Below are 24,267 nucleotides of genomic sequence, written 5' to 3'. Positions count from 1 at the left end.
TGTATATCAGCATGTGAAGGACACTGTTCAGGAAATAGTTGTACCAAATGCTCTGTATGTGATGACTACTTCCATGCAAGGATTATAAATACATGTATCCTAATTATTGAAGGTGACGAGTGATATTTTACCAACAGTTTTTTATGGATAAGAGTATCTGGTATGTGGTTAAAGGTTGTATTTGTTTGTCTTTCAGGCCCGTGTGTCGCTGGCCCATGCAGTGCAGACGTCCCATCACGACAGCAGTCTGCTGAGGGAGCAGCTGGAGGAGGAGCAGGAGGCGAAGGCTGAGCTGCAGAGGGAGCTGTCCAAAGCCAACGGGCAGGTGGTTCAGTGGAGAGCCAAGTACGAGACGGACGCCGTGATGAGGATAGAAGAGCTGGAGGATGCCAAGTTAGTACTTCTGATACTACTATTGCTACTGTACGGCTATGACTATCGATGCTATTTGGTTTAGGTAGTTTTGAAATACCCTTAACAAAGCTGTGAATATTCATGTTCCCCAGAGGATCTATGCCCAAGCACAAACATCAGGGCGTTCTATCTGAAGGAATACTCCCAAAATGATCACTTAGTCATCCCATATTACCTTGAATTTGTGAGAATTGTCCATGGTAAATGAACAATTCCATGGTAAATGAGGAAAAATAAGATACTTGATTAATTGAAGTACGTGTCAAGCACGTTTAACCACAGCGTCATTATATGAAAAAAAATGTGTAGGCACTATAATTAATGATTTATGTACACTAGGCCACTTTTACGAGGTGTTTAATAGTCAGGTTTCAGAAAAAATGCATGAGTTTGGGAAGCATATTGAATGAATGACACCTTGATTATACTGGATGGAAGTTATGCAGATGTAAACCCTATTTAGTTCAGTACATCAGTCATTTCCTCCGTTATATTACAAGTGTCCTTCTGTACTTTACTAAGTTATTTTTGTAATTGTTTGTCGTTAGGAAGAAGTTGGTCGTCAAACTGCAGAACACGGAGGAAGCTGTGGAATCATCTCATGCCAAATGTTCCTCACTGGAGAAAAGCAAGTTGAGTCTGCAGACAGAGATCGAAGACCTGGTGGTTGAACTGGAACGAACCAACTCTGCTGCTCTGGCTCTGGACAAGAAGCAACGCAACTTCGACAAGGTCAACAAAAACCAACCATAACCCTCAAAATACTTATAAACAATGGAGGATGTTTAAAACAAGCCTCAACACTTTGTGAGAAGTTTGATGTTTTCTTTGCTTGATGCAGTTGTTGGGTGACTGGAAGCTGAAGTTTGATGAGAGTCAGACGGACCTGGAGGCATCGCAGAAAGAGTCGCGCAGTCTGAGCACCGAGCTCTTCAAACTGAAGAACTGCTACGAAGAAGCTCTGGACCATCTGGAGACGGTCAAGAGAGAAAACAAGAACCTGCAAGGTACTCCCAGAATCTGAGCAGCAGCATCAACAGCTTTTGGTGGACTAGGTTCTGCTTGGTCAGGTTTTGAGTTATATCTTGCTATGAATATAAGCAGGTTTTATAACTAGCAAACTTAAGCAAAGAAAAAACAATGAATACATCGCTGTTTCTCTGCCCTAACTTAGGCTACAAACATGCCTGGTCAATTATGCTGATTGCTACGGTAGTTATCCAGCGTTATATCCAAGTATTTTAGGAAACTTGTTACTTTTTTTTTACAGTGGATGTGTGTGGTTCACACAATAAAACAACTATGACTAACCTAACACTTAAAGCAGTCCACTGCCAACAAGAAAGGTATTTTCCTGACATTGATGGCTGTGGTTCCCTACGGCTTACAGGACTGCATGCAAACAAGGGGACGTGAAACTACAGGAACTTCTTATTCATCTCTCTCAAAACAAATCCAGAACAATTAACTATAAACTTTCTTTACCTTAAGCCTTGGGAAATGGTCAGAATGTTTCACAAAGGACATCAGACCAAAGAGTCTGTGGTCTTTTCTGTCTACCAAAAGACCTTGTGATCAAAGTGGGCGCCTCTAAAGGGCTTGTGTAACAGATTTGATACCAATCGTCAAAAGGTGACTATACAAGACTGTTATTGACTTAAATGAATATTGTCTTTGATTGACTGAACGAGTGTGTTTGAACTCTAGAGGAGATATACGACCTGACGGAGCAGATCAGTCAAGGAGGGAAGGCCATCTTTGAGCTGGAGAGGATGAAGAAGATCCTGGATATGGAGAAGAGTGATATCAAAACTGCTCTGGAGGAAGCAGAGGTAACTGACTGAACTGCTTTACATACTTCTCTAAATAAACTAAAGTGTTGACTAAAGTTGCATTCACACCTAATAGTCCGCTTCTTTGGTGCGCGCCAGACGAGAGTTTGTTACATTGTTTACTAATTCAGAACGTTTGGTTTGCGTTCACATGGGCAAAGCTCAAACGGACTATAAACTTTAAACACAAGTCATGTGCACGGAAATGCTGTTCAACAATTGGTCAGACATAAGGGGGTAAAAACGCAAATCCTGGCAATTTCTACCGAGCCTCCGCCATGGTGCATCGGCAGGTTATTTTCATGCTACTGTTAATCTGGAGAGCTGAGAGCATATCAACAGATCTAGCGGACGGTGCATTGGATTATATAATCAGACGACGTGCGTTAAAAAACATTATAACACATATAATGAGAGACGTCCTTCAGTAAGGAGGGGCGTTTCACCAACGACAGGTGGCTCTGACTTTTATGTATAGTTGACGGAGCATTTTTACTTTTACACGACACTGTTCAACACTTCATTCTGCTTCACTCTTTCGCTAAAGATTTTGAAGACATCCGCGTTCTTGTGACTCGTAAATACTACATTTCCAGTGTTTTGGTGCGGACTGCATTCAACCAGCGATGAACCGCTCCAGAGTTCACTAGCAAGCGGTCTGAGACCACCTCTTTTAAGCGGACCAGAGTCCGGTTGTTTAGTTCACATCAGAGGTCTCGGACTGCGTTCACACCGACCCAAAGGAACCGTACCAAGCGGTGAAACGCACCAGGGTTCAATTGAAACGGACTATACAAGGCTGGTGTGAATGCGACCTAAATTACAGTATCAAAAAACTCTCTTCTCACCAGGGAACTCTGGAGCACGAGGAGAGTAAGACACTGAGATTCCAGATGGAGCTGCAGCAGATCAGAAGCGACATTGAGCGCAAGATTGCAGAGAAAGATGAAGAGATAGACAACCTCAGGTACTAAATATATAAAATAAAATACTAAGATGAAGCTCTAACTAACCAGTGATAAAAACTGTGACAATTATAAACACTTTTTATGTACGATGCCTGCATTCGATGAGTAATACCAGTGCTGTCCACCAGGCGTGGTCACCAGCGCGCTCTGGAGACCCTGCAGGCCAGCTACGAGGCGGAGGTTCGCAACCGCAGCGAGGCGGTGCGTCTGAGGAAGAAGATGGAGTCTGACATGAACGAGATGGAAGTTCAGCTGGGACACGCTAACAGACAGGCGGCCGAGAGCCAGAGGATCATCAGACACCTGCAGACACAGGTAAGATCATCTCATCCAAATTAAAATAAGGTATAAAAGATTATAAACTCCTTATTGTCAAGTTGGCAATGGTAGATGCTTTATTGAAGGTTCCCAGAGCTATTAAGCAGGATGTAGGTTGGGTTTACTATAAATCCAAAGGAATCTCCTGAATCATGGTTCTTGTTACTCATGAAGCTAAAATGTTTGCTAAAATGCCAGCAAGACCAAATTCCTCCAGTGATGATGAATTTAGGACTTGTTCTACTAGTTTAACCTTTCTATACTTTCAAATGGTTGCAGACACAGGTAGGCTCATCTCATCCAAAACAAAATAAGGTATGAAAGACAATAAAACTCATAATTGTCAAGCTGGAAAGTTGGATTGATCTAGAAAACTGAAGGAATCGCTTGAATCTCGATCGACTTGAATACATCTTCACAAACAGGGCAAACAAGACTCCCAATATTCGCTCCTCCTACGATTGTTGAAACAGATCTCATTGTGTTGTGTCCTCTCACAGGTTAAAGAGCACCAGGTGGATCTGGAGGATCGGATCCAGTTGACCAATCAGCTGAAAGAACAGATCGTCCTGCTGGACCGTCGCTGTTCTCTGTTGACGTCTGAGGAGCAGGAGCTGCGTGAGATCCTGGAGCAAACCGACCGCGGCCGCAAGATGGCCGAACACGAGCTGCTGGAGCTCTCAGAGAGGGTCAACCTGCTCTCTACACAGGTACACACACACATACACACACACCTGTACACACACACACACACACACGCATACACACACACACACACACACACACACACACACACACACACACACACACACACACACACACACACACACACACACACACACACACACACACACACACACACTTGTACACACATACACACACACACACACATACAGAAGGGATGCCCCATTGAGGAAATGTTCCCACCTCACTGACATTTACTTTGACACCAAATCATCCACAATCGTCTTTTCAGACAGCTACTCTTGCCATGTGATGAATGAAATTGGACCTTTTGTAGTACATTTATCATTAAGTCTCATTTAAGTATAACTTCCTTCTCTGGTTTGATTTTCCCGCAGTTTGAATGTATCAGTCCTAATGTAAACTAGGGCTGTCACTCCCAGGCTTTATCACACCTTTAATACAAAAGACTGGCAACCTTCTGTTCTCTTGCAGAACAGACAGGAGGGTGCCACTGGACCGTTGTCAGGCAAATGATCATACGGATGTTACCTGTCTTATGTCCTTTTTGTTTCCTGCTCCTCTGTATAAATGACATTGCTTTTCTGTGTAACGTGAGGCGTGTGGTGCAGTGTTCGGATCAGGGGGTCAAACCCCACTGCAGTCAGCATGTCGTTGTGTCCCTGAGACACTTCACCCCAAATTGCTCCTGTGGGGATTGCCCACAGTATTGAGTATGTAAGTCGCTTTGGATAAAAGCGTCTAACAAGTGACATGTCATGTAATGTAACGTGGTCAGATTTCTTTAGCACACATGGTGCAGGTTATCTGTCCTTCCAGCTGGAAATAAAATAGATTCTGTTAAATGCTATAACCTTTTATTAAATAACACAACTTTGGTTTAAGCTTGTATATTTGTTCTTTTCTCACCAGAAGGTGATTAAGTGTGGAATTTCCACCACAGGACCCACTTGCGGAATGATAAATTAATAACCTGACTGACTTCCTGGCTGTTTTTCTATATTTCAGAACACAGGTCTGATGAACCATAAGAAGAAGCTGGAGTCCGATCTGAATCTGCTGACAGAGGAAGTGGACGAGGCCATGCAGGAGAGCCGCAGCGCCGAGGAGAAAGCCAAGAAGGCCATCACTGATGTCAGTCCTGACCTCTGACCCTTAACCTCTGACAAAACCTCAACTTACAATGCCTACCATACCATACTTCTACTTTTTACTGTTAAAGTATACTGCAGCAACCCTTACAAAGTACACACTGTTGCACACTGGAAGATGTATACTCAGTTGGGGCATAGTATTGTGTCCATCATTGCACCTTAAGCTTTTACACACTGCACACTTGCTCATATAAAAGCAAAATGTGACCGTATGATGCTGAAGGACATCCTGGTACTTTTGGTTCCCTGCTTTTGTCAGTAAATATCTTTCTGCCATATGAATTAGTTGGGTAGTATGGGAGTTGGACTGCACAGTAACCCTGAGTTATTGTGTTGTGGTGTTTCCAATCTTTTCTGTGGTCCCCTTTTCTTCTTCTTCTTCTTTTCTGTTCTCCTTGATATATGAAAGTATTTAAGGATAGGTAACTTAATAATGTGTATATGTGTTTCACCAGGCGGCTCTGATGGCGGAGGAGCTGAAGAAGGAGCAGGACAGCAGCAATATGATTGAGAGAATTAAGAGGAACATGGTGTCCACTGTGAAAGGTACGATAAAAAGCACATGATGGTGGTCATTTAAAGAGTTTACCTGGTGTTCCTGTGGCAGTATTATGTGTTGGCTGCAGGTTGATTCTAACAGTGTCTCTCTTACAGAGCTGCAGGTCAAACTGGACGAGACGGAGCAGATGGCGCTGAAGGGAGGAAAGAAACAGCTTCATAAACTGGAGACAAGAGTGAGTGGTTATTCCCAAAATATAATGTTGACAAGAACCCTGGGACGGAAATTGGACATTCCATATCTTTCCAGAAAGCAGTGTTTGAGCCAGGACTGTATTTCTTTTAGTAATGTATTGATATTGAGGATTTAAACCCTGGTTTTTTACTGTCTAACGTTTCATTTTGTCGATGGGCTTACTTCTACTACAGCTAATGACATGAAAGTTGAGAAGTGCTTGCTTGGATTTATGATTTAATGTCAATGTTGTAGAGGTATATAGCTTCAGTAGGAAGTTGCCAATAGAAAGAAAATTGACTTAAAAAAGACAAAGCCGTACAAATGACACCTGAGATGATTAAAAGGTGTATCTGTGTGTGCAGGTGAGGGATCTGCAGACGGAGCTGCTGATGGAGCAGAAGAAGAGCGAGGAGTATCAGAAAGGAGTGCGTCGCTTCGAGAAGAAAGTCAAAGAGCTGACGTACCAGGTCTGAAAACATCACAGGTTACCAGTACACAGATGTTCTGCTGGTTCTATGTTCTGCGGTGTAACTTTTTTCTCTTTGCAGTCCGAGGAGGACAGGAAGACTCTGCTGAGGATGCAGGAGCTCATCGATAAGCTTCAGACCAAAGTCAAGAGCTACAAGAGACAAGCAGACAACGCTGTGAGTCTTTGAAACTCTTATATTTCTGCAGTAAAAGTGAGATTATACAGGTCAGAAAAACAAGCAGTTTGATTATTACAGGGCTATAATTGCCTTGTAAAAAAAAATAACAATAATGCATTAAATGCCAACGTGAAAGGGGTCGCTTGAAGTTCAGCGAATGCCAGCTGAATTTTCAGCAACGCACATTTAGTTATTTATCGGCCCGAAATGTACTGCTCGCGTTAACTCCCAAAGCTTTCAAAGGGTGATTTACAAAAAAAAGCTGCGCAAAAACCATGTGCTTTAACGTTTTGACAGCAAACAAGAGAGATACATTTACAGACTAGCTGGTGAAAATAGTGGAGCCTTTAACAACGTAAAAGACTGGTGGAGACCAAAAACAGAGCTAAAAATGGAGGGAATACTGCACTTACATCAATCAGGTGGACACAAACAAAAGACTCTTATAAAGTTACTCTGCTGAAATAAATACCACAAGCAACTAACACATTTATCGTTTCAATTTAAAAGGTGATATGTCAATGTTGTGTTTTCACTGTGCTGCCCTCCAGTGGCCAAAACAGATTATTACAAGTTTAAAGTTTAATCACGCCGCTGTTCCTCTGTTTGTCCACCAGGAGGAGCAGGTGGGCTCCAGCACGATGCGTTTCAGGAAGGTCCAAAACGAGCTGGACGACGCCGAGGAGAGAGCCGACATCGCAGAGACGACCGTCAACAAACTGCGGATCCGAACCCGAGAACAGAGCACCAAAGTGGCCATGGTGAGTGAAACAACCCTAAACGGTAATTGGTGTTTTGTTTCTCTGGAGTTTAAATTAAGTGTTTCTAATCTGCTGTCTGTGTTTCTGCAGATCATCGAATGAAGCTCTTCAAACTCCATCAGTGTGTTTCCGGTGTTTGTGTGACGTTTGCTTGCTGTGTTTTAATCTGTCTGAGCTGGGGATGTCACTGGATCTACTATAATGAAATCACGTCAATATGTTTCTATATTTCTCCACAGTAAAGCATTGTTAAAATAGGTTAAAATAGGAAGTGTAGAGGGCAGTGAGTATGTAAAGGGAAGGTATAATTTGTAAGCTACGTTTTAATGATTACATTAAAGGAAACCTATCATGCTATATTTAAATGATATATTGTAGGGCCATACCTATATAAGGTATATTTATACGTTTCTGTTTTCAAAATACCAAACAGATCATGCATTTTAGCCATGCCTCATTTCGCTCTATGTGCTGTTTGCTGTCTACGGGTCTGATTTTGCTGACCACGCCCCCCTGCAGGAGAGGGGAGACGTGCTGCTGGGCTGTCAGAAGAGGGGGAGAAAAAGAGATCTCCGTGTTTTATTATATAGAGTCGTTATTCATTTGTTTTAAAGCTCAATGAATAACAAAGAAGACCTTTGACCGGCACTTTTCTAATTTTGTCCGGAAGATTTAAACTTTAACGGACATCTTGACCGGCGAAACAAACTGAAACTGAAACTCTGCCGCAGGGTCCCCTCGTTCCTTGGAAGAGGCGGAGAGGTGGGTGTTTGTCATCTGCTGGTGGACTAACCGGAGAGAATTACAGTGCTTGCCTCGACGGGGAGGGATTGCATTGCAGCGGGAGCAAACGCTTGCCTCGGGGAGGGAGAAAGAAAGCCACAGCGGAGAATAAACAGAAGGGTAACCATGGTAACCAAGTCTTCTCCGCTGCTTTTGTGGCAGACTACAGCGCCACTTACAGGCCTGGCATATGTACTACAGCGTCTCCAGCGCTTTCGAACGGCAATGGCCGTGGCTGTCTCCTCCTGATTGGTGGAGTTGGCCCAATAGCCGTAGCGCCACCGTCCTGACGTCAGGACAGTGTTCAAATCTGGATCAGTTTTTATCAGATCCGTTGCAGCCCCTTTTTTAGAGATTTGGGTATGGAGGAAAATAGAGAGGGTTGTGTTTTCTGACACTTGGTGAGTTCCCTGGAACACCGGGGACACATATTCATGTATAACAGACGTACAAAAGTGCATTTTGCATGATAGGTCCCCTTTAAGTTCTTCCCGGGTTGGGTAGACCTATTATGCATTCAAAATAATATTTATAAATAGAAATCTACATTTTAAATGAAATAATTGTGGTTATTTATAACCAAATCATGCCAAACTGGCTCCAAATCAGCATGTACTGTACACCCGGAAGATACAAATGAGATGCCCATTCACACACACCAATATACACACGATGTACCAGTGGCCCGTCTATTAACTGCAAGGGGAAAAAAGGTGGCAAAATATTGAAAGAAATAGACAAAACAATGACAAAGTTAATATGGATTTAAAGACTGAAGTAAAGGCAGGGATAAACAGGGAAAAGGAAAGAAAAAGCTGGTTTGAGAAATGGTTGATATGTTCACAGAAGGAGCTATATTTCATGTTAATACTATACATAACCATTACACCAGACAATGTCTCACCTGAACATATTATGCCGCGTTTCCACTACACGGCCTCGCTCGGCCCCGCTCGGTATGGCTGGGCCTCATTAGGACTGGCTCACTTTATGGCGCATTTCCATTACAGTTTAGGAACTGGGGCAGTATCTATAGTAACGCAGTGTAGGCGGAGCCGTGACGTGATCTTCAGAGGACCCCAGAAAAACAACACAGCCGTTAGCTGTTAGCACTCAGAGCTCACAGCTCCTCATATCTGTTCAGAAACTAGACAAAAGTTAAACAAGTACAAACCACAGACTGCCTGTGTCATGGTGAATACAGTCGCTGCTTTATTTATGTCTGTATAGGCCGTTGTTGTGAGTGTGGACGGTCGAAGCATATACTGCGTTAGCTTAGCCAATCTCCATTTAGAAAACAAGCATTTTAAAAGGTTTTTCCCCTGCCGTCTGTCTGCAGACTTGACAAAGCATTAATTCATGGTTTTTACTAACCGGTATCAGTATGTTGTTACTTCGGCATCATTTTGAAACGTGTATTACAATTAAATCACGGTCAAATATGTCCATCTTGTTGTAGTTGTTGCCCCCTTGCCAGCGACGCTCTCTCTAGTTTAGCATACTCAGCCCGACTCAGCCTCGTTGTCTCTGGCCCTGGACCAGTGGCGTCGCCTGGCCTGGGCATCCGGGGCTTTAGCCCCGAATGTTTTTTCTGTAGCCCCGGACAATTCTCCCTCAATAATATAATACATTAACTGTGCTTTACGTGAACCTCATCATGACACAAGAGAGGACGGCAGCACTGTAATTTCCCGTGTTCAGTGAATGCAACAGAGGCATGACACCAGACCAATCAGAGAGTTGCATGGAAATAAACGTGTGCTTGTGTCATTCAAGCTCTCTGTGTGTGTGTGTGTGGCAATAGCGCATTTAGTGTGATAGAGAGAGAGAGGGAAGAGAGGGGGAGGGGGAGGGAGGGACCGGTGCCAGCATGGACCGTGTTGTTAGCATCTGGTTAGCTAGCTGCACTAACGGACATAAGGAGCTGTTTGTTCCACAAGAAGCTGGAGGAGAGTCCTCTCCTCTCAGACTGAGAGACTCAGGTGAGCTAAAGGACTCTCTGAGTGTTTAAATACATAACTTTAGTCTAAGTTATCTCAGTGGGTCTCAAACGGTTTGGTCACAAATTATTCAAAAGATTATTTCCGCGGCACACCTTCATATGATCATTATAGTTATTTAAAAAAAGAGAATAAAGGAAAAACAGTTATGAAATACTATATGGCAGTAAAACAAGAATAGAGTTTAAAAGGGGAGTGATTAGTAAAATATCCATAAAGAAAAAGTACATCTGTTTACAGTTCTGCTTCATATGGGTGTTGAGAGAGGTATCCATAGATCTCTTAATGTTGCACTCAAAGTGCACCAGATTGATGCATTTAACTTCAATATTTAAAAAAAAATCTTCCCGGGGGAGCAGCCCCCCGGACCCCCTCGAGGAGGTGAGCCCCCCACTCATAAAAAATACCACTTTACCCCTGCCTATATGCCGTGAGCTGATTATGGAGCCTTCATTGTAACAGTCGCGGGTGTACTGTGTGTGTGCGTGTGGGGAGTGTTGCAGTGAAAAATGCCACTGTAGTGCCGCCGCCACTGTGGGCTAAGCCCCGAATGTTTTCAGGTCCAGGCGACGCCCCTGCCCTGGACCCTGGATTTTATGAGGCCAGAAAAACTGTGAATTAGGACCCGCCGGCCGGTACTAGGCCAAGTGGAAACGCAACCAAAGACGGGCCGCTGACGTCACAGCCCTCTTAAACCGGGCTGCGGGCTGTAGTGGAAACGCGCCATTACTTTGTTCGACTTCCCTTATTCTTTTATTCTACATTATGAGTGATTTTTTTGTGGTAGCTGATATGTGCATGTTTTTAGGGGTGAGAAAGTTGAAGACAACATATTGTTTAGATAATTGGACTGTAGAATCAGTCAGTGACAGTGTATTGTTTATTTATGGTACAAAAAGTACATTATATCAATCCATTAAGTTATATATTTAAAATGTACATTTAATTAAATGGACTGTAATGTCATAGTGCTGAACACACAGATAATGATCCCCTACAACTCTACGCAGTGTTAGCTTGTTGTGGTTTGACATCAAATAACTGTGTGATTGAGTCCTTTTGGCTCTCACTAGTCTTACAGATACACCTATAATAAGTTTTTTCCAAAAACAACAAACACACACATCTTCAATAGGATAATCACATCGCTATGTGTCTGATGGCAGCTGTTTGCTAACATGTTAGCCACAAGTACTTTAAAAGCTAATGACACTACAGATCTGTCGGGTTTTCTGCCCCCTAGTGGCCAACAATCAATTTAAGAGTTATTATGAACCAGGTGCCAGTATTCAGCTTGTATGTGCTAATATTTATTGTGTGGGTTTCACTGTAGTCTGTATATTTCTGAATGAGATCTTCAGTGTAGTATACAATAAAATAAATACCTGTTGGTGTTAAACATGGTTTGCTGACTCCTTGAACTTCCTCTTCTACACCACCAAACTCCTCAAGCTGTGATAAAGAGATCATAAAGGTCTCCGACAAAATGAACGTTACATAATGACCCTCCGCTCAAACTGTAGGCAGAAATACATCCACACATGTTAACACACAGAAAAAATACAAGCTTTAACTTGACCTTTCACAACAAGAGCTGCAGTGCAGATGTTATAACCTAGAATAGATGATTTTCTGTTATACTTTCACTAGTTGTGAAGCTAAACATGCATATAATATCATAAGGAAACATCATTGGGTCATTATAATACAAATAAATAAAGGGTTCATGCCCTTAACAAACATTAACCCCATAGACCACAATTATAAAATAAATGTCTGTAAAATGACAACTCAGATTTTAAACAGATTTGACTCTTTCTGTTATGAACTTAGCGTTTTAAAATCGGTGACTTCACTTGTCTTGTCTTTTTGAATGGGTAACAATAAAGCTATCTTAAAAAATCTTTTTTTACAGAAGATCTGTAAAGTGGTCCCACAAATGTTCAGGATTAAAGGTTGTGGCCATAAATATCCACAGTTAATTATACAGCAATCTTTTTCTTTGAAAAAAATAAAAGGTTGTTTCGAAATCTAGAGCTAAATGAGTAACAAGAGAGTTCACTAGCATATCTTTTTTTTATTTACTAATCATAATTAACTGGTTCCAGTAAGTACAATTACCTTATGAAAGAAAACACAAATTTAAACATTCACTTTTGGTATTCAAATTGAATTGAAGGTGGGGTAGGTAAGTTTGAGAGATCGCTAGAATTTGAAAATACACAACCGGAGAAAATCTGCCACTTCCTTATAGAGCCCCTCCTCTAACACACATGAACGTGCACATGACCAATGAGGGCACGAGATAAGTTTGTGCACAGATGGAAGGCTGACAGGCAGGTAGGCCATCCAGTTATTTTAGCCGGGCCGGTTTGATTGGTCGTGCTTTTTACAGTATTACGGCTTCCACAGATGACATTTTTGTATGGATTTTTTGTCAAAGCACTTAAGATATTCATTGCTATCGGGATGTTAAGAGCATTCCATGGAATATAACAAAAAGTGTATCTCGAGCCGGTTTCTCAAACTTACCTACCCCACCTTTAAGTACTGTAAATATTTTCTTTAACTCAGTCCTCAGAACAGGATCAATTCACACAACAGTATCAATACTTACATTCACATAACAGTATCAATACATTCTCAGTTATGGCATTACTGTTAGTCCATATTTTCATTTGTTTTATCTTTCAAAACCTGTCAACCACTGTGGTGGGTTTCTGACTCTCAGGTTTTGTCTTGGACCTTGTTCAGGTGCATTATGAACCACGTTCTCTGGCACCATGAGTCCATCAAGCATATTGTTCTATCTCACACAGGCTCCGTCCTCTACTGCAGGGGTTCCCGTCGCGAGACCCCGAGGGGGGGTCGCGAGATGATTAAAAAAAATATATATATTATTTATTATTATTATTATCCAGTGTTTCCCACATAATTTGATTCTATTTGCAGGGGCACCGCACCGGTGCATCCCCCCCCCCCCCCCCATGCTAATGAGCCATAATCTCATTAAATATGCGCATATTTTAATACTTTCAGGAACACAATTCTGAACATTGGATAAAGTCAGGTTCAAAATTGTTGTTTCTACAGAAGGGATTTTGGATATCTCTTTTTATCACTCCATAAATCAGAAAACACTGTCAACAGCTCTAAAATATCAATTTTCGCCATGTTTTTAGGTATAAAATGTTATATAATTTAGGCTATGAATGATATATAAACAAACCCTTCAGTAAAAACCTTCAGAATATTGATAGGAATATAACTGGAAGGTTTGGTGTATACAAAGGAAATGACCATATTTGCACTGAAAAAAGTGCAACGACTGTGTCATTTAATCAAAGTACATTTTTGTATTGGTATAATTAAGAATCATGGTTTCCGTTTTTGACATGATTTTTTCCGTTTGCCCAGAAGCAAAACACATCCCCCCCTGAAATAACTTAAAAACAATATTTAACCTAAACCGTTATTTTCACTTCAAAGCATGTCACATGACCACGTGACGTACAAAGCAAGGTGACTTCAAGATTTGCTGCAGCCGCCATTACACCGCTACCCACTGTCTGTGAGAGTGTCTGACCCAAAAACACTTTTAAATAAGGTAAGGATTTGAAGTGGTTGTTTTTTTTTGTTTTAAACTATGTTTAAATGTTTATCCATTTAGTGTGGTGTCAAGATAAACAACTAATTTACCATCTGTCTTTGTATTTGGCTATGTATTAGCAAAGTTTAACCACATGTAAAAACATTTTTTAAGGATGGCTCAACCAGATAATTTTCATACATTTATAGAAGAAGAAGAAGAATAGAATAGGGAGGGATGAAACCCTCTTTAATGGTCACACATGCAGAGCACACAGCACACACAGTGAAATTTGGCCTCTGCTTTTAACCCATCCCATTTATCATGCAAGTGGCGATTTTTTGTTGTGTCGGTTTGACTAGTGAAAAGTTTAAATAGTTGCAAATGTTATATTGGTTTCACATAAGGTATTTTATATAGGGCTATGGTTTAGCAAGTTTAGCCACGGGTTAGCTAGTTTTTTAGCTAGATTCTATGAATTTGGTGACTGAAATGCATATAACTGTGAGTGGCATGGGCCTTTGGAGTAAAAACGAGAGTGTTTAATTCAAGCTTGTTTATGAACAGGGGCTGGGGCCGTCGGGGGCTAAACAGAGCGTCGATGTACAAGTCGAGTCCGAGTCATCGTGCGCGAGAATTCACGAGTCCGAGTTCGAGTCCGCGTCAATCAGTGCGCGAGTCGAGTCACGAGTCCCGAAAATCGGCACTCGAGTCGAGTCCGAGTCCACTACTCCATCTCTGCTATCAGCTGACGCCAACAGACAGGAACAGGGAGACAAAACGCTGAGAGCAGCCCAAGGTTGCAGGCCTTTCCTCAGCGAGGTCAAACTGGGTCAAAGTTATGGGCCTAGGAAAATATTTCCCCAACACCCCCCACACCAGTGACAATCCAGGCAGCGGACATTGAGATTGTGAAATCCTACAAATACCTGGGTGTTCATCTGAACAATAAACTGGACTGGACTGATAATTCTGCTGCTCTGTCCAAGAAGGGACAGAGCAGACTCTTTCTGCTGAGGAGACTGAGGTCTTTCGGGGTGCAGGGAGAACTCCTTCAGAAATGTTATGACTCTGTTGTGGCATCAGCCATTTTCTATGGTGTGGCCTGCTGGGGCTGCAGCATCTCGGCTGCTGACAGGAAGAGACTGAACAGATTGGTAAGGAAGGCCAGCTTTGTGCCCAATGTCTCACAGAGAGATACTCACAGCTCCTTCCTTCCTGCAGCGGTCAGACTGTATAACCATCATGGTCCCTGGTAGACCCCCACACATATAACAACAAAGTCTATAACACCCCTTGTTGTGCAATACCAATTATGTGCAATATATACATATGCCGTAAATAGCTGTTAGAACTGTTACAGGATGTGTATTTTGTAAATTGTGTAATTTTTGTATCTTTAATATTTGTTATGCATGCTTCTTGGTTAATATTAAGCTGTCTTTGGCTCTTTTCTTGCTGTAACAAATGCAAAAGTCCTCACGCAATGTTTTTTAAATGTATTATTATTAAACAATTATTCAAGTCCCATTGAGAATGGAAAACTTATCATCCAATGAAGCCCTGGTCAAGACATGGGCAACAGTATTTCCTAACAAACTACATGCAAACATTTTAACATGTAAAACAAACACACTGCTTTTACGATGACACCCACATAAACTTTGAAACAAACATTCAGTCTCAGCTATATGCAAATGACGAAAAGGGGAACAGACTGCAGGAAGTCAAGGAAAGCCACAGAACTTTGAATATGTATATGTGTTCTTTCCCTTTACCTCTGTTTCCTTCTTTTGCCATTCGTGCTTCAGTGTAATGTGGCTCTTGGAGTTCTGTTGGGAAAATACCGAATGTACTTTTCCAATATCAGAGTAACATGATAACAAAGGCCCTACTGTAGCTGTGTACATGACAGGATGTATGATTACCTAGAAGAGCGTCAGGACACACTGTTTTAGGAATTTGATAGCTATGTGATTAACATGATGATTCAGCCTCTATGGAGATAGACATATGACTGTCATGTGTATTGCTGACGTGGGTCTTAGCTAATCTGAACTAAACATTGAATACTGCTTTATATTCCTCCATCTTGTGACTGTGTAACTCCCTCTCTTCTATATCAGCATGTGAAGGACACTGTTCACAAACTAGTTGTACTAAATGCTCTGTATGTGATGACTACTTCCATTCTTGAGAGGATAATAAATACATGGATCCTGATATTGAAGCTGAAGCCGGTGACGAGTGATATTTTTCCAACAAGTTGCATTGATGACCTTTTTGACCACACAGGTTGCGGTTGAATTTCAAAAGATTATCCTATCGTCTTTTCCAAACCACTATTCCTTAACTTCTGAGTTAAACATCATAGGGTTAAGAGAAAATGCAAAGGAGAATACATCAGGACTCAGGAAAAGACAACTGCGGTGCGAACTGAATCTGACTGCATTTACATTAGGATGTTAATGATTGGCCAGCGGATGTTATTGATGTGCGTCTGCCATGAGGAAACAGTAGATTACTATAAGCGCCTGTAGATACTTTGCTCTTTGTGGTGATGATTTATAAACATGAACAACAGTAAACAACATTATTACATTCAAAAATATTAGGGCTGTCAAGTTAACGCGTTAATAACGCGTTAACGCAAAAAAAGATTAACGCCACTAATTATTTTAACGCGATTAACGCATGTGTATTTTTTGTCCTCGGCCGCCCCGTAGTTTCAGAGCGCATCGAGTTTAAAATACCATCTACAAGCTGATGCTGACAGCCCCGATCCTGCCGCCCGCTTGTGGCAGACCACACTTCCACGCTCACCGGCAGGCCCGGACTGGCCATCGGGAGGACCGGGAGGGTGTGTATGTGTGGCGCGAGCGAGGCACACCTTACGTGTTGTTGTTGTTGTTAGCATCTGGTGCTAGCTAGCTGCGCTAACGAATATAAGGAGCTGTTTCAATGACATTTCGCCGACAACTGCGCCGAGCACTTGACTTTATGCAGGTAGCCAGACAGTGGGACATTGTACGAAAAGTCAGCACACTCAACATGCAACATGATTGCAGCTCCCGTTCAAGCATATATGCCTTGAGCTGCACATAGCTCCAACGATCCATCAGAGTGTCTCCACACACACACACACACACACACACACACACACACACACACACACACACACACACACACACACACACACACACACACACACACACACACACACACACACACACACACACACACACAGTATTATTGTATGAGAGAGGTTCCAGGTTGAATTGAGGCGAATATTTGTAATGTTCAGAGGTTGTTGTGTTTAATATTCATGAGAATATTTGTCATTGTTCAAATGATAATAAACAAACATATAAAGCATATGTGTCCACTCATATGTTAAGAGTATTAAAAACTTGAAAAATATCCCTCTAAGGTACATTTAGAACAGATAAAAAATGTGCGATTAATTTGCGATTAATCGCGATTAACTATGGACAATCATGCGATTAATCGCGATTAAATATTTTAATCGACTGACAGCCCTAAAAAATATACAACATTTTCTCCTTTTATTTCTAAAAGGGTGGTCGAGTGTATCCTAAACTAAAGGAGATTATAAATGAACAACACATTCTCTCTCCCAACTCGTACTATAGTGAAGTTATGTCAGGATCCCTTGGCGTCACTATCAAACGCAATGTATAAAATATATTAACCCTTTAGCGTCAATTTTCAACTATCAGGGAGTCCCATTGACTTGCATAGAGCTCCCTAAACGTTAATAGACGAGTTGGGATCGCGGAGAAATGCTCTCCGCAGACCCATTCTCACAGCGTTTATCAACCTTTTTCTTACTCAATATCAAGCCACACTTATTGTTTTTACTTCTTTATTTTAATTGTATAATGTTGGACTTTTGTTGCCGTCAGTTAGGGGGAGAGTGGGGGCTCAGAATACTGAAATCTGTATTGTTTTCTAAACCACACACTGTTATTTACTCAACAATAAGACACAATTATCCTTGTGTTTATTTATTTGTTTGATTGTATAATGTCGCATTATGTCGGACATTTGGAGTCCGTCAGGACCGAGGGTCAGAGCAGCTCATTCGAACACAGGAAGCTGTATTTTCAAAATAAGAGTTCATTTGAATATTATGTTGATTCATATATATATATGATCATATATTTTGTATTAACTAGACCACTGGGTCATGTTAAGCACATATTTTCTGTCGGTTTGATGTTACAAATATCAAAACAATATATGTGTCCATAACAAAATACATCCGTCATAAACTAAACACTAACACTGTAAACTTGACAGTTTTTTAACCCGCACCGCCTAGTGGTTAAAGCACGTTATTGAATTTCTTTGTTGAATATGTTATATCTGATGAAAACATAAAAATATTAAGAGTACATACTTTCATAGGGGGAAAGTAGAAGGTCAATGATAGAAATATAGAATATAAAATATCAATAAGATACTAGTGATCTCTACAATAAAACAGTTTAGTGCCGGATGTCCAAAGATATTAATAGGAGGATGTGCAAAACAGACAAACTAATAAGGCTTTATTTAAACATTAAAGAATACTATAGGTTAAGGTCTTCTTTTAAATAAGAAAAAAGCTTTGGGGGTATCTACACATAAATATTAAGCCTGACAAAGTACTTAACGTTTAAAATATTGCATAATTTGTTTTGGCTTGACAATCACCTTTCCTGCAATGTTAACTATGTTGAAGCACTTATTTTAACTGATATTATACATAAGAATTATACTCTTATAATATGTATGTAGATAGAATAAGAAATGTGCAGAATATGACAGTTTAATGGTGGAGGTATACACACATATTGATAGATGTCTTGTAATGCACTGTTGAGGAACCTGCGACCCAAGTTTTTCATCTCCGACCTTGTCAGGTATTAAACATTCAATAAATAAAGAACACAGAATTATTAAATATAAAACACAGAATTTGTGTGATTATACTAAATGATTTACAAATAAACACCACTGCATATTTACAACTTTTACACATGCTACTGCAATGAAAAAATGTCAAACTTGATCAATAAATTATATCTTATCTTATCGTAAGATGATCGATGGTGCCATATTTGCAAAATGTGCCTCTGAACCTTGACAAGTGCATGTTTCAAGGCTTATCAATTAACAACAGGAGGGCTCACAGACATAAGACCAGCTATTAAATAAATGAAAAGTGTGTTTCTTTCCTCAAAGTCCTCGTGTTACAGAATTCAGCTGCAACAATGATCTGAATAATCAATTAGTTACGATCATTTTGATAGAAGATAGAGAATGTAATGCTTTTCCTTGTTATATATGGTTATGAATTTAATATGTTTAGGGTTTTTACTATTGAATGTATTTGCTGGGCCGGTGGGAGATAATAATAAAATGTTTGGCTTTTGTTGAATTCTGATTAAGATTAAATTACCAATAAAAAAAATGACCTTTAATGAAATTTCATACAAAAATGTGTTTCTTTATTTGCATCCTAATTATTGTTTTTTTGTCTCACAATATCTTCAAATGAGTTATGTTGAAAACAGAAACAGGCTGTGCATTTCACACCTAGGCCTTCAGTAGTGTCTGCCTGAATGAATCCACCTCCTAATAGCATTATTATGACGTCACGGCTATAGAAACCATTAATATGATACATTAACGCAGTATAACAGGGCGCTGCATCACAGACAGGTTTCTAATGTAGAGAGAATGAATGCCATTACTAAAGCAAGAACACCAAACAACACAATTCAACAAGCATCCTTTCACTGCTGCGCCGCACATCATCTCTAGCAGAAGCAACAATATTTACTTCATAAAATGACAAGAAAATATCAACAATGTTTAATAAAAGTCAATATAGCCATTACTCACCAATACGTTTGATTATTTGTTCCCAAAAACCATCCTCCTTTCTTTCTGAAGAGTTCAGTTACTGTGTTGTTCAGATTACCTGAGTGTTTCAGTTCCAATAATAAGTCCTGTTCTAACGCCATGGAGGCTGATGCTGGAAGTCGAGTCAGTTCAGTCGTATTTCTGTCAAAACACATTGTGGAATATAGGAATGAACAGAGTCCTGCTTCTGACACTGCTCAGTTCTCTTTATACATGAACCTTCCTGAGAACAGTTCCACCTCAGCCACATCCATCATGGTGCACTTTGTAATGGAGGGTATGTCCTCTTGTTGGGAGAAATTTAGAAGATCTTTGGTGAGAGATGTTCGGCCGGGATATATGCAAGATCCTGGATCACAAGACGCTTTTTTTTTTAAATATAGGTAATGCCTTTTAGACTATAAAGTGATTTTTGAAAAGTGAGGTTTTTAAATATAAAGATGTTTTAATTGTAAAGCAGCTCTAAACATTCTGAATGTGTCTCAGTTCATTTTGGTTTGCAGTAAACGCCATCAGAGGGTGAACATGGACTTAAGCCTTTGCCTTGACAATAAAATCCTTTTGAGCAGCTAAAACAAAGCGTTTGAAACAGGTATCCAGACACAAAGAAAATAAAGTTTGTGTAACATTAAAGCATGTACAAATGTTTTACTAGAATACCCAAAGTATGAAGCTGGAAGTTTGTGCAATGATTCGTACAGTACACCGGTTTTGTGATATTTTAAATGTATTAGCTTGTAAACTGTAAAAGTGTCTCATTATATGAAATGATCAGTGTTGTTTCAGACTTTTTGTATTTTTTTATTTATGGGCATGAATTTGGTTTTCCTGCTGCATCACCAGTCCTACGCCCATATTACTCTATTGGTCTTTCCTTGTAAATGCATGTGCAAATGTAACTAAATAAGCCTGATGTAAAAAAGGTGTAGGTTCCATATCCACTTTGCATTTTACCTATGTATAATGTCAACAGCTGCACATCTACAGTCTCTTTCCAAAAGAGAGGAACAGGGAAGAGACAAGGATGGAAAAAGTTCTTCTGATCATCATCGCTCTTTCAGGTAATTATTATTTGTATTTAAAATATGTTATCCCATTAGCAATTTTTAGTACTTTCTATTTTGGTTTCCCTCTGACAATTACTTAAGTTGTTTAATTTACAGTTTAACTTTAATGTAATTTGGAGAACTTGGTTCAGTAATTGATATTGAATCTAATCAAAGTGTCTGTGTCTCTACAGGGCTGAGCGCTGTCTCCTCACATGCTGAACGTCAGTACCATTTTGTTTCTGAAGCAAAGACCATGTCTGAAGCACAGAGATACTGCAGAGAGAAACACACAGACCTGGCCACTGTAGACAGCATGGAGGTTGTGGAGCTCCTGAACAACATGGCAGGCCAATACAACCAAGTGAGGTCACTTTTCTCTGTCTTTTGATTCAAATGAATTACATTTCTTTTAGAGTCAAATTTAAAAAGGAGAGATTATTACAGAAAGCTAAACCTGTTTTAAAGTCCTATGGGAACCTGAGTATTAAAACAGAGTTGAAAATGTTTTAAGCCAAAGCTATAGCATAAAACCCTGTAATAAAGTTGAAGAGGTTCAGAGTAACAAGGCTGTAAATGAATGTTGACTTGAGGGGATTCCCATCAGATCACCATGTACCAAGGCTGGTCTCATAAAGGCAAACAAACCTTCTCTTTATTAAACATACACATTTTCTTCAGCAGCAGCTTTAAAAGCTTCAACAGGATGTAATAATTATAACAATTTCTTGCTTTCAGTCAGCCTGGATAGGGCTGCACGATGACCGGGACACCTGGAGGTGGTCGATGTCAGACCCAAGCTTCTACGGACCGGGGGAGACGGAGTTCAGACCATGGGGGACTGGACAACCAAGCAACTGGCAAGATTACCAATGCACATTGTTTTATTATGATGGAACATGGATTCGTTATCTTTGTAATTACCGCTATTGGGTGATCTGCTTCGATGTCACAGGTAAGAATATAAACTTAAAATTAATATTACACATTTAAAATCATATTTGAAGCTTCTGAAATACAATGCATTGGTCTTTATCTAACTAGCGGTTCCCAACCTTTTTTGTTTGTGACTTTCTTTTCTTTTGTTAGCAGTTCCACTAAAGACATTTCCCTTTTCACTCAAATTCTCACATGGTTTCATTTAAAAGATAACGTAAAAGGAAATTATGTACATACAATTTTTTGCAAACTTGTTTCAGAATTGTAGGTACGTTTTACATCTTATACATCTGTGCTAAACAGAATAAGAACAATATAGAATCAATATCATTTGAATGAAGCTTTAACCTGTAACACAGTATCTTCACATCGTTGTGCTCCTGCTTTTACTAAAAGATCTGAATATTCCACCACTGATTCTACTTAAGTTTCTTGCCAACATTCATGTGTTGAAAAACCCCGGAACTACAAATTACAAAGTACACATTTCAGTCAGACAACTCACGTGTTTCTTTAATATGTTTATTATAGCAGCATATAGTTTGGGTTTGGCGTCTAGGCTCGGGCCTCATCACTCTACAGATTTACAAAGAACATTGAGTGATGATTAGATAACTATCCCCCGAGCCTACAGGTGGAAGCTGGGGTGGGAGCTGGAGTGGTGGTGGGTCAGGCAAGCAGCAGCAACATGAAACACAGCAGCAGGAACATGAACATGAACGCAGCAATAGCAAATGAACACAGCAGTGGCAGCAGCAGCAGCATAGCGAGGCAGAGGCAGGAAGACCTGGTAGCTTAAATAGAGCGGCATGTTTAGGAGAATGTGTTTGGTTGGTTGTAAGAGGGATGAGGTGCGTCACGTGTTAATGTATCATTGGTGCTCGAGTTGACTGCCTGAACTAGCTCGCAGGCTTCGCCCCATTTGTGGGATTTAAATGTAATATTTTATATTATAAAGGCATCAATACCACCAGAGATGTGGCATTGATGTCAGGCTGTATGTTGTGGTGCCTCTACTCAGCTTCTCTGGGGTCCATTTTCAGGGCCGAATGCAACATTTGTCCTCATCAACAGCGCAATGACATGGCCTGAGGCCCAGAGCTACTGCAGAGAACACCACACAGACCTGGCCAGTGTGAGAAACCTGACAGAGAACCAGCAGATTGTTGAGCTGGTATCTGGAGGGAATCATCGTTATTGGATCGGCCTCTACAGAGACTCCTGGAAGTGGTCCGATGGAAGCAACTCCTCCTTCAAGTACTGGAAAGTAAATCAACCTAACTACGTAGGTCTCAAAGCTTGTGTGGCTGCAGCTTTCGACAACTCTGGAGAATGGGAGGACTTGGACTGTGGAGTGAAGAAACCATTCATTTGCTACGGACGTGAGTAAAATTCACAGCTACGTCAAAGCAAGTGATGATATTGAGTCTGTTGAAAAAGAAGACACCATAAATGTTGTGACTGATGAAGTTTGTTTGTGTTTTTAGCTGTGCCTGTTGTGCCTGTTTCAATGAAAGTGATAAAGGTGAGCGTGGAGAACCCAAACGGTGTGGATCTGAACGACCCCGCTTTTCTGTATGCGATGTTGGTGGAGGTAAATCATGTTTTCTACTTTTATGCAAAAACATCAATCACCAGAAAGGAAATTCACATGACATGAGAACAAGAGACAAACGAGGTAGGAAACAAATAAATAACTATTAAAGAATAATGAATTCAACGAAAGAAAATGTAGTAAATGAATTTCTATACGAATGAAATGTGTAAATATGTGCAGAAGTAAATAGCAGAAGCTTAGCCACATGCCACCAAATGCATTAGGAAAATGTACAAATACTATTCCATAACCTGAGGTAAGCCTTTACACTGGAAGAAATAAGGGGAACAACTACCATTTCAGATGAGTGAACTAAAGAGAAATCATCTGTTTTCATTGGAACGATAATGATAATGAGTTTTTGTGTCTCAGGCGAAAAAGAAGCTAAGGGCCCAGGGATTGGACGACAACGTCCAACTGGTCTGGAGGAAGCAGCCGGATGGACAAGTCTTCCACAAGGAGGAGGAGGAGAAGAAGAGGGATGAGCTCTAAAGCTGAATTGCTGTGTCGGCTTTTATCAGAGAAAAGTGTATTTCTTTCCTCAAAGCCCTCGTGTTACAGAATACAGCTGCAACAATGATCTGAATAATCTATCAGTAGTGAGATAAGATAAGAGTTGTAATGTTTTTTCTTGTTATATATGGTTTTGAAGTTAATATGTTTGGGGTTTTAACTGTTCATGTATCTGCTTGACCTGCGAAAAACAGGATTTCTTTCCTATTTTGTGACTTTTTATGTGTTTTTTTTCAGATAAAATATAAAAAGACATTTTAAAATAATATAAGATTTAATAGAGGGCAATTCCAGGAAATCTTATTACCAATTAACATGATGACCTCTAATG

At 40.4% G+C, this 24,267-nt stretch overlaps 2 protein-coding genes across 2 annotated transcripts in view; both read left to right on the top strand.

The window, feature by feature from the left end:
- LOC117478534 (myosin-7B-like) overlaps positions 1-7,903 on the top strand; it is a 29,770-nt gene extending 21,867 nt beyond the window's left edge. Inside the window, exons 32-45 of the mRNA XM_034125520.1 lie at positions 197-393; positions 963-1,146; positions 1,256-1,421; positions 2,122-2,246; positions 3,098-3,213; positions 3,343-3,529; positions 4,033-4,242; positions 5,246-5,371; positions 5,847-5,937; positions 6,046-6,125; positions 6,490-6,594; positions 6,676-6,771; positions 7,392-7,535; positions 7,626-7,903. Of these exons, the coding sequence (XP_033981411.1) occupies positions 197-393; positions 963-1,146; positions 1,256-1,421; positions 2,122-2,246; positions 3,098-3,213; positions 3,343-3,529; positions 4,033-4,242; positions 5,246-5,371; positions 5,847-5,937; positions 6,046-6,125; positions 6,490-6,594; positions 6,676-6,771; positions 7,392-7,535; positions 7,626-7,637 (1,839 nt within the window). The 3' untranslated portion in view covers positions 7,638-7,903. The remainder of the gene's footprint in view (positions 1-196; positions 394-962; positions 1,147-1,255; positions 1,422-2,121; positions 2,247-3,097; positions 3,214-3,342; positions 3,530-4,032; positions 4,243-5,245; positions 5,372-5,846; positions 5,938-6,045; positions 6,126-6,489; positions 6,595-6,675; positions 6,772-7,391; positions 7,536-7,625) is intronic.
- A 12,914-nt stretch (positions 7,904-20,817) lies between these two features.
- Positions 20,818-24,267, top strand: part of LOC117478579 (C-type mannose receptor 2-like) — a 10,351-nt gene continuing 6,901 nt past the window's right edge. Inside the window, exons 1-6 of the mRNA XM_034125584.1 lie at positions 20,818-20,902; positions 21,082-21,251; positions 21,626-21,747; positions 22,817-23,208; positions 23,314-23,420; positions 23,796-23,908. Coding sequence (XP_033981475.1) covers positions 20,866-20,902; positions 21,082-21,251; positions 21,626-21,747; positions 22,817-23,208; positions 23,314-23,420; positions 23,796-23,908 — 941 coding nt within the window. The 5' untranslated portion in view covers positions 20,818-20,865. The remainder of the gene's footprint in view (positions 20,903-21,081; positions 21,252-21,625; positions 21,748-22,816; positions 23,209-23,313; positions 23,421-23,795; positions 23,909-24,267) is intronic.

The sequence above is a fragment of the Trematomus bernacchii genome, unplaced genomic scaffold, assembly GCF_902827165.1.
Source record: "Trematomus bernacchii unplaced genomic scaffold, fTreBer1.1, whole genome shotgun sequence".
Taxonomy (NCBI): domain Eukaryota; kingdom Metazoa; phylum Chordata; class Actinopteri; order Perciformes; family Nototheniidae; genus Trematomus; species Trematomus bernacchii.
This window is presented reverse-complemented; position numbering and strand designations above follow the sequence as displayed.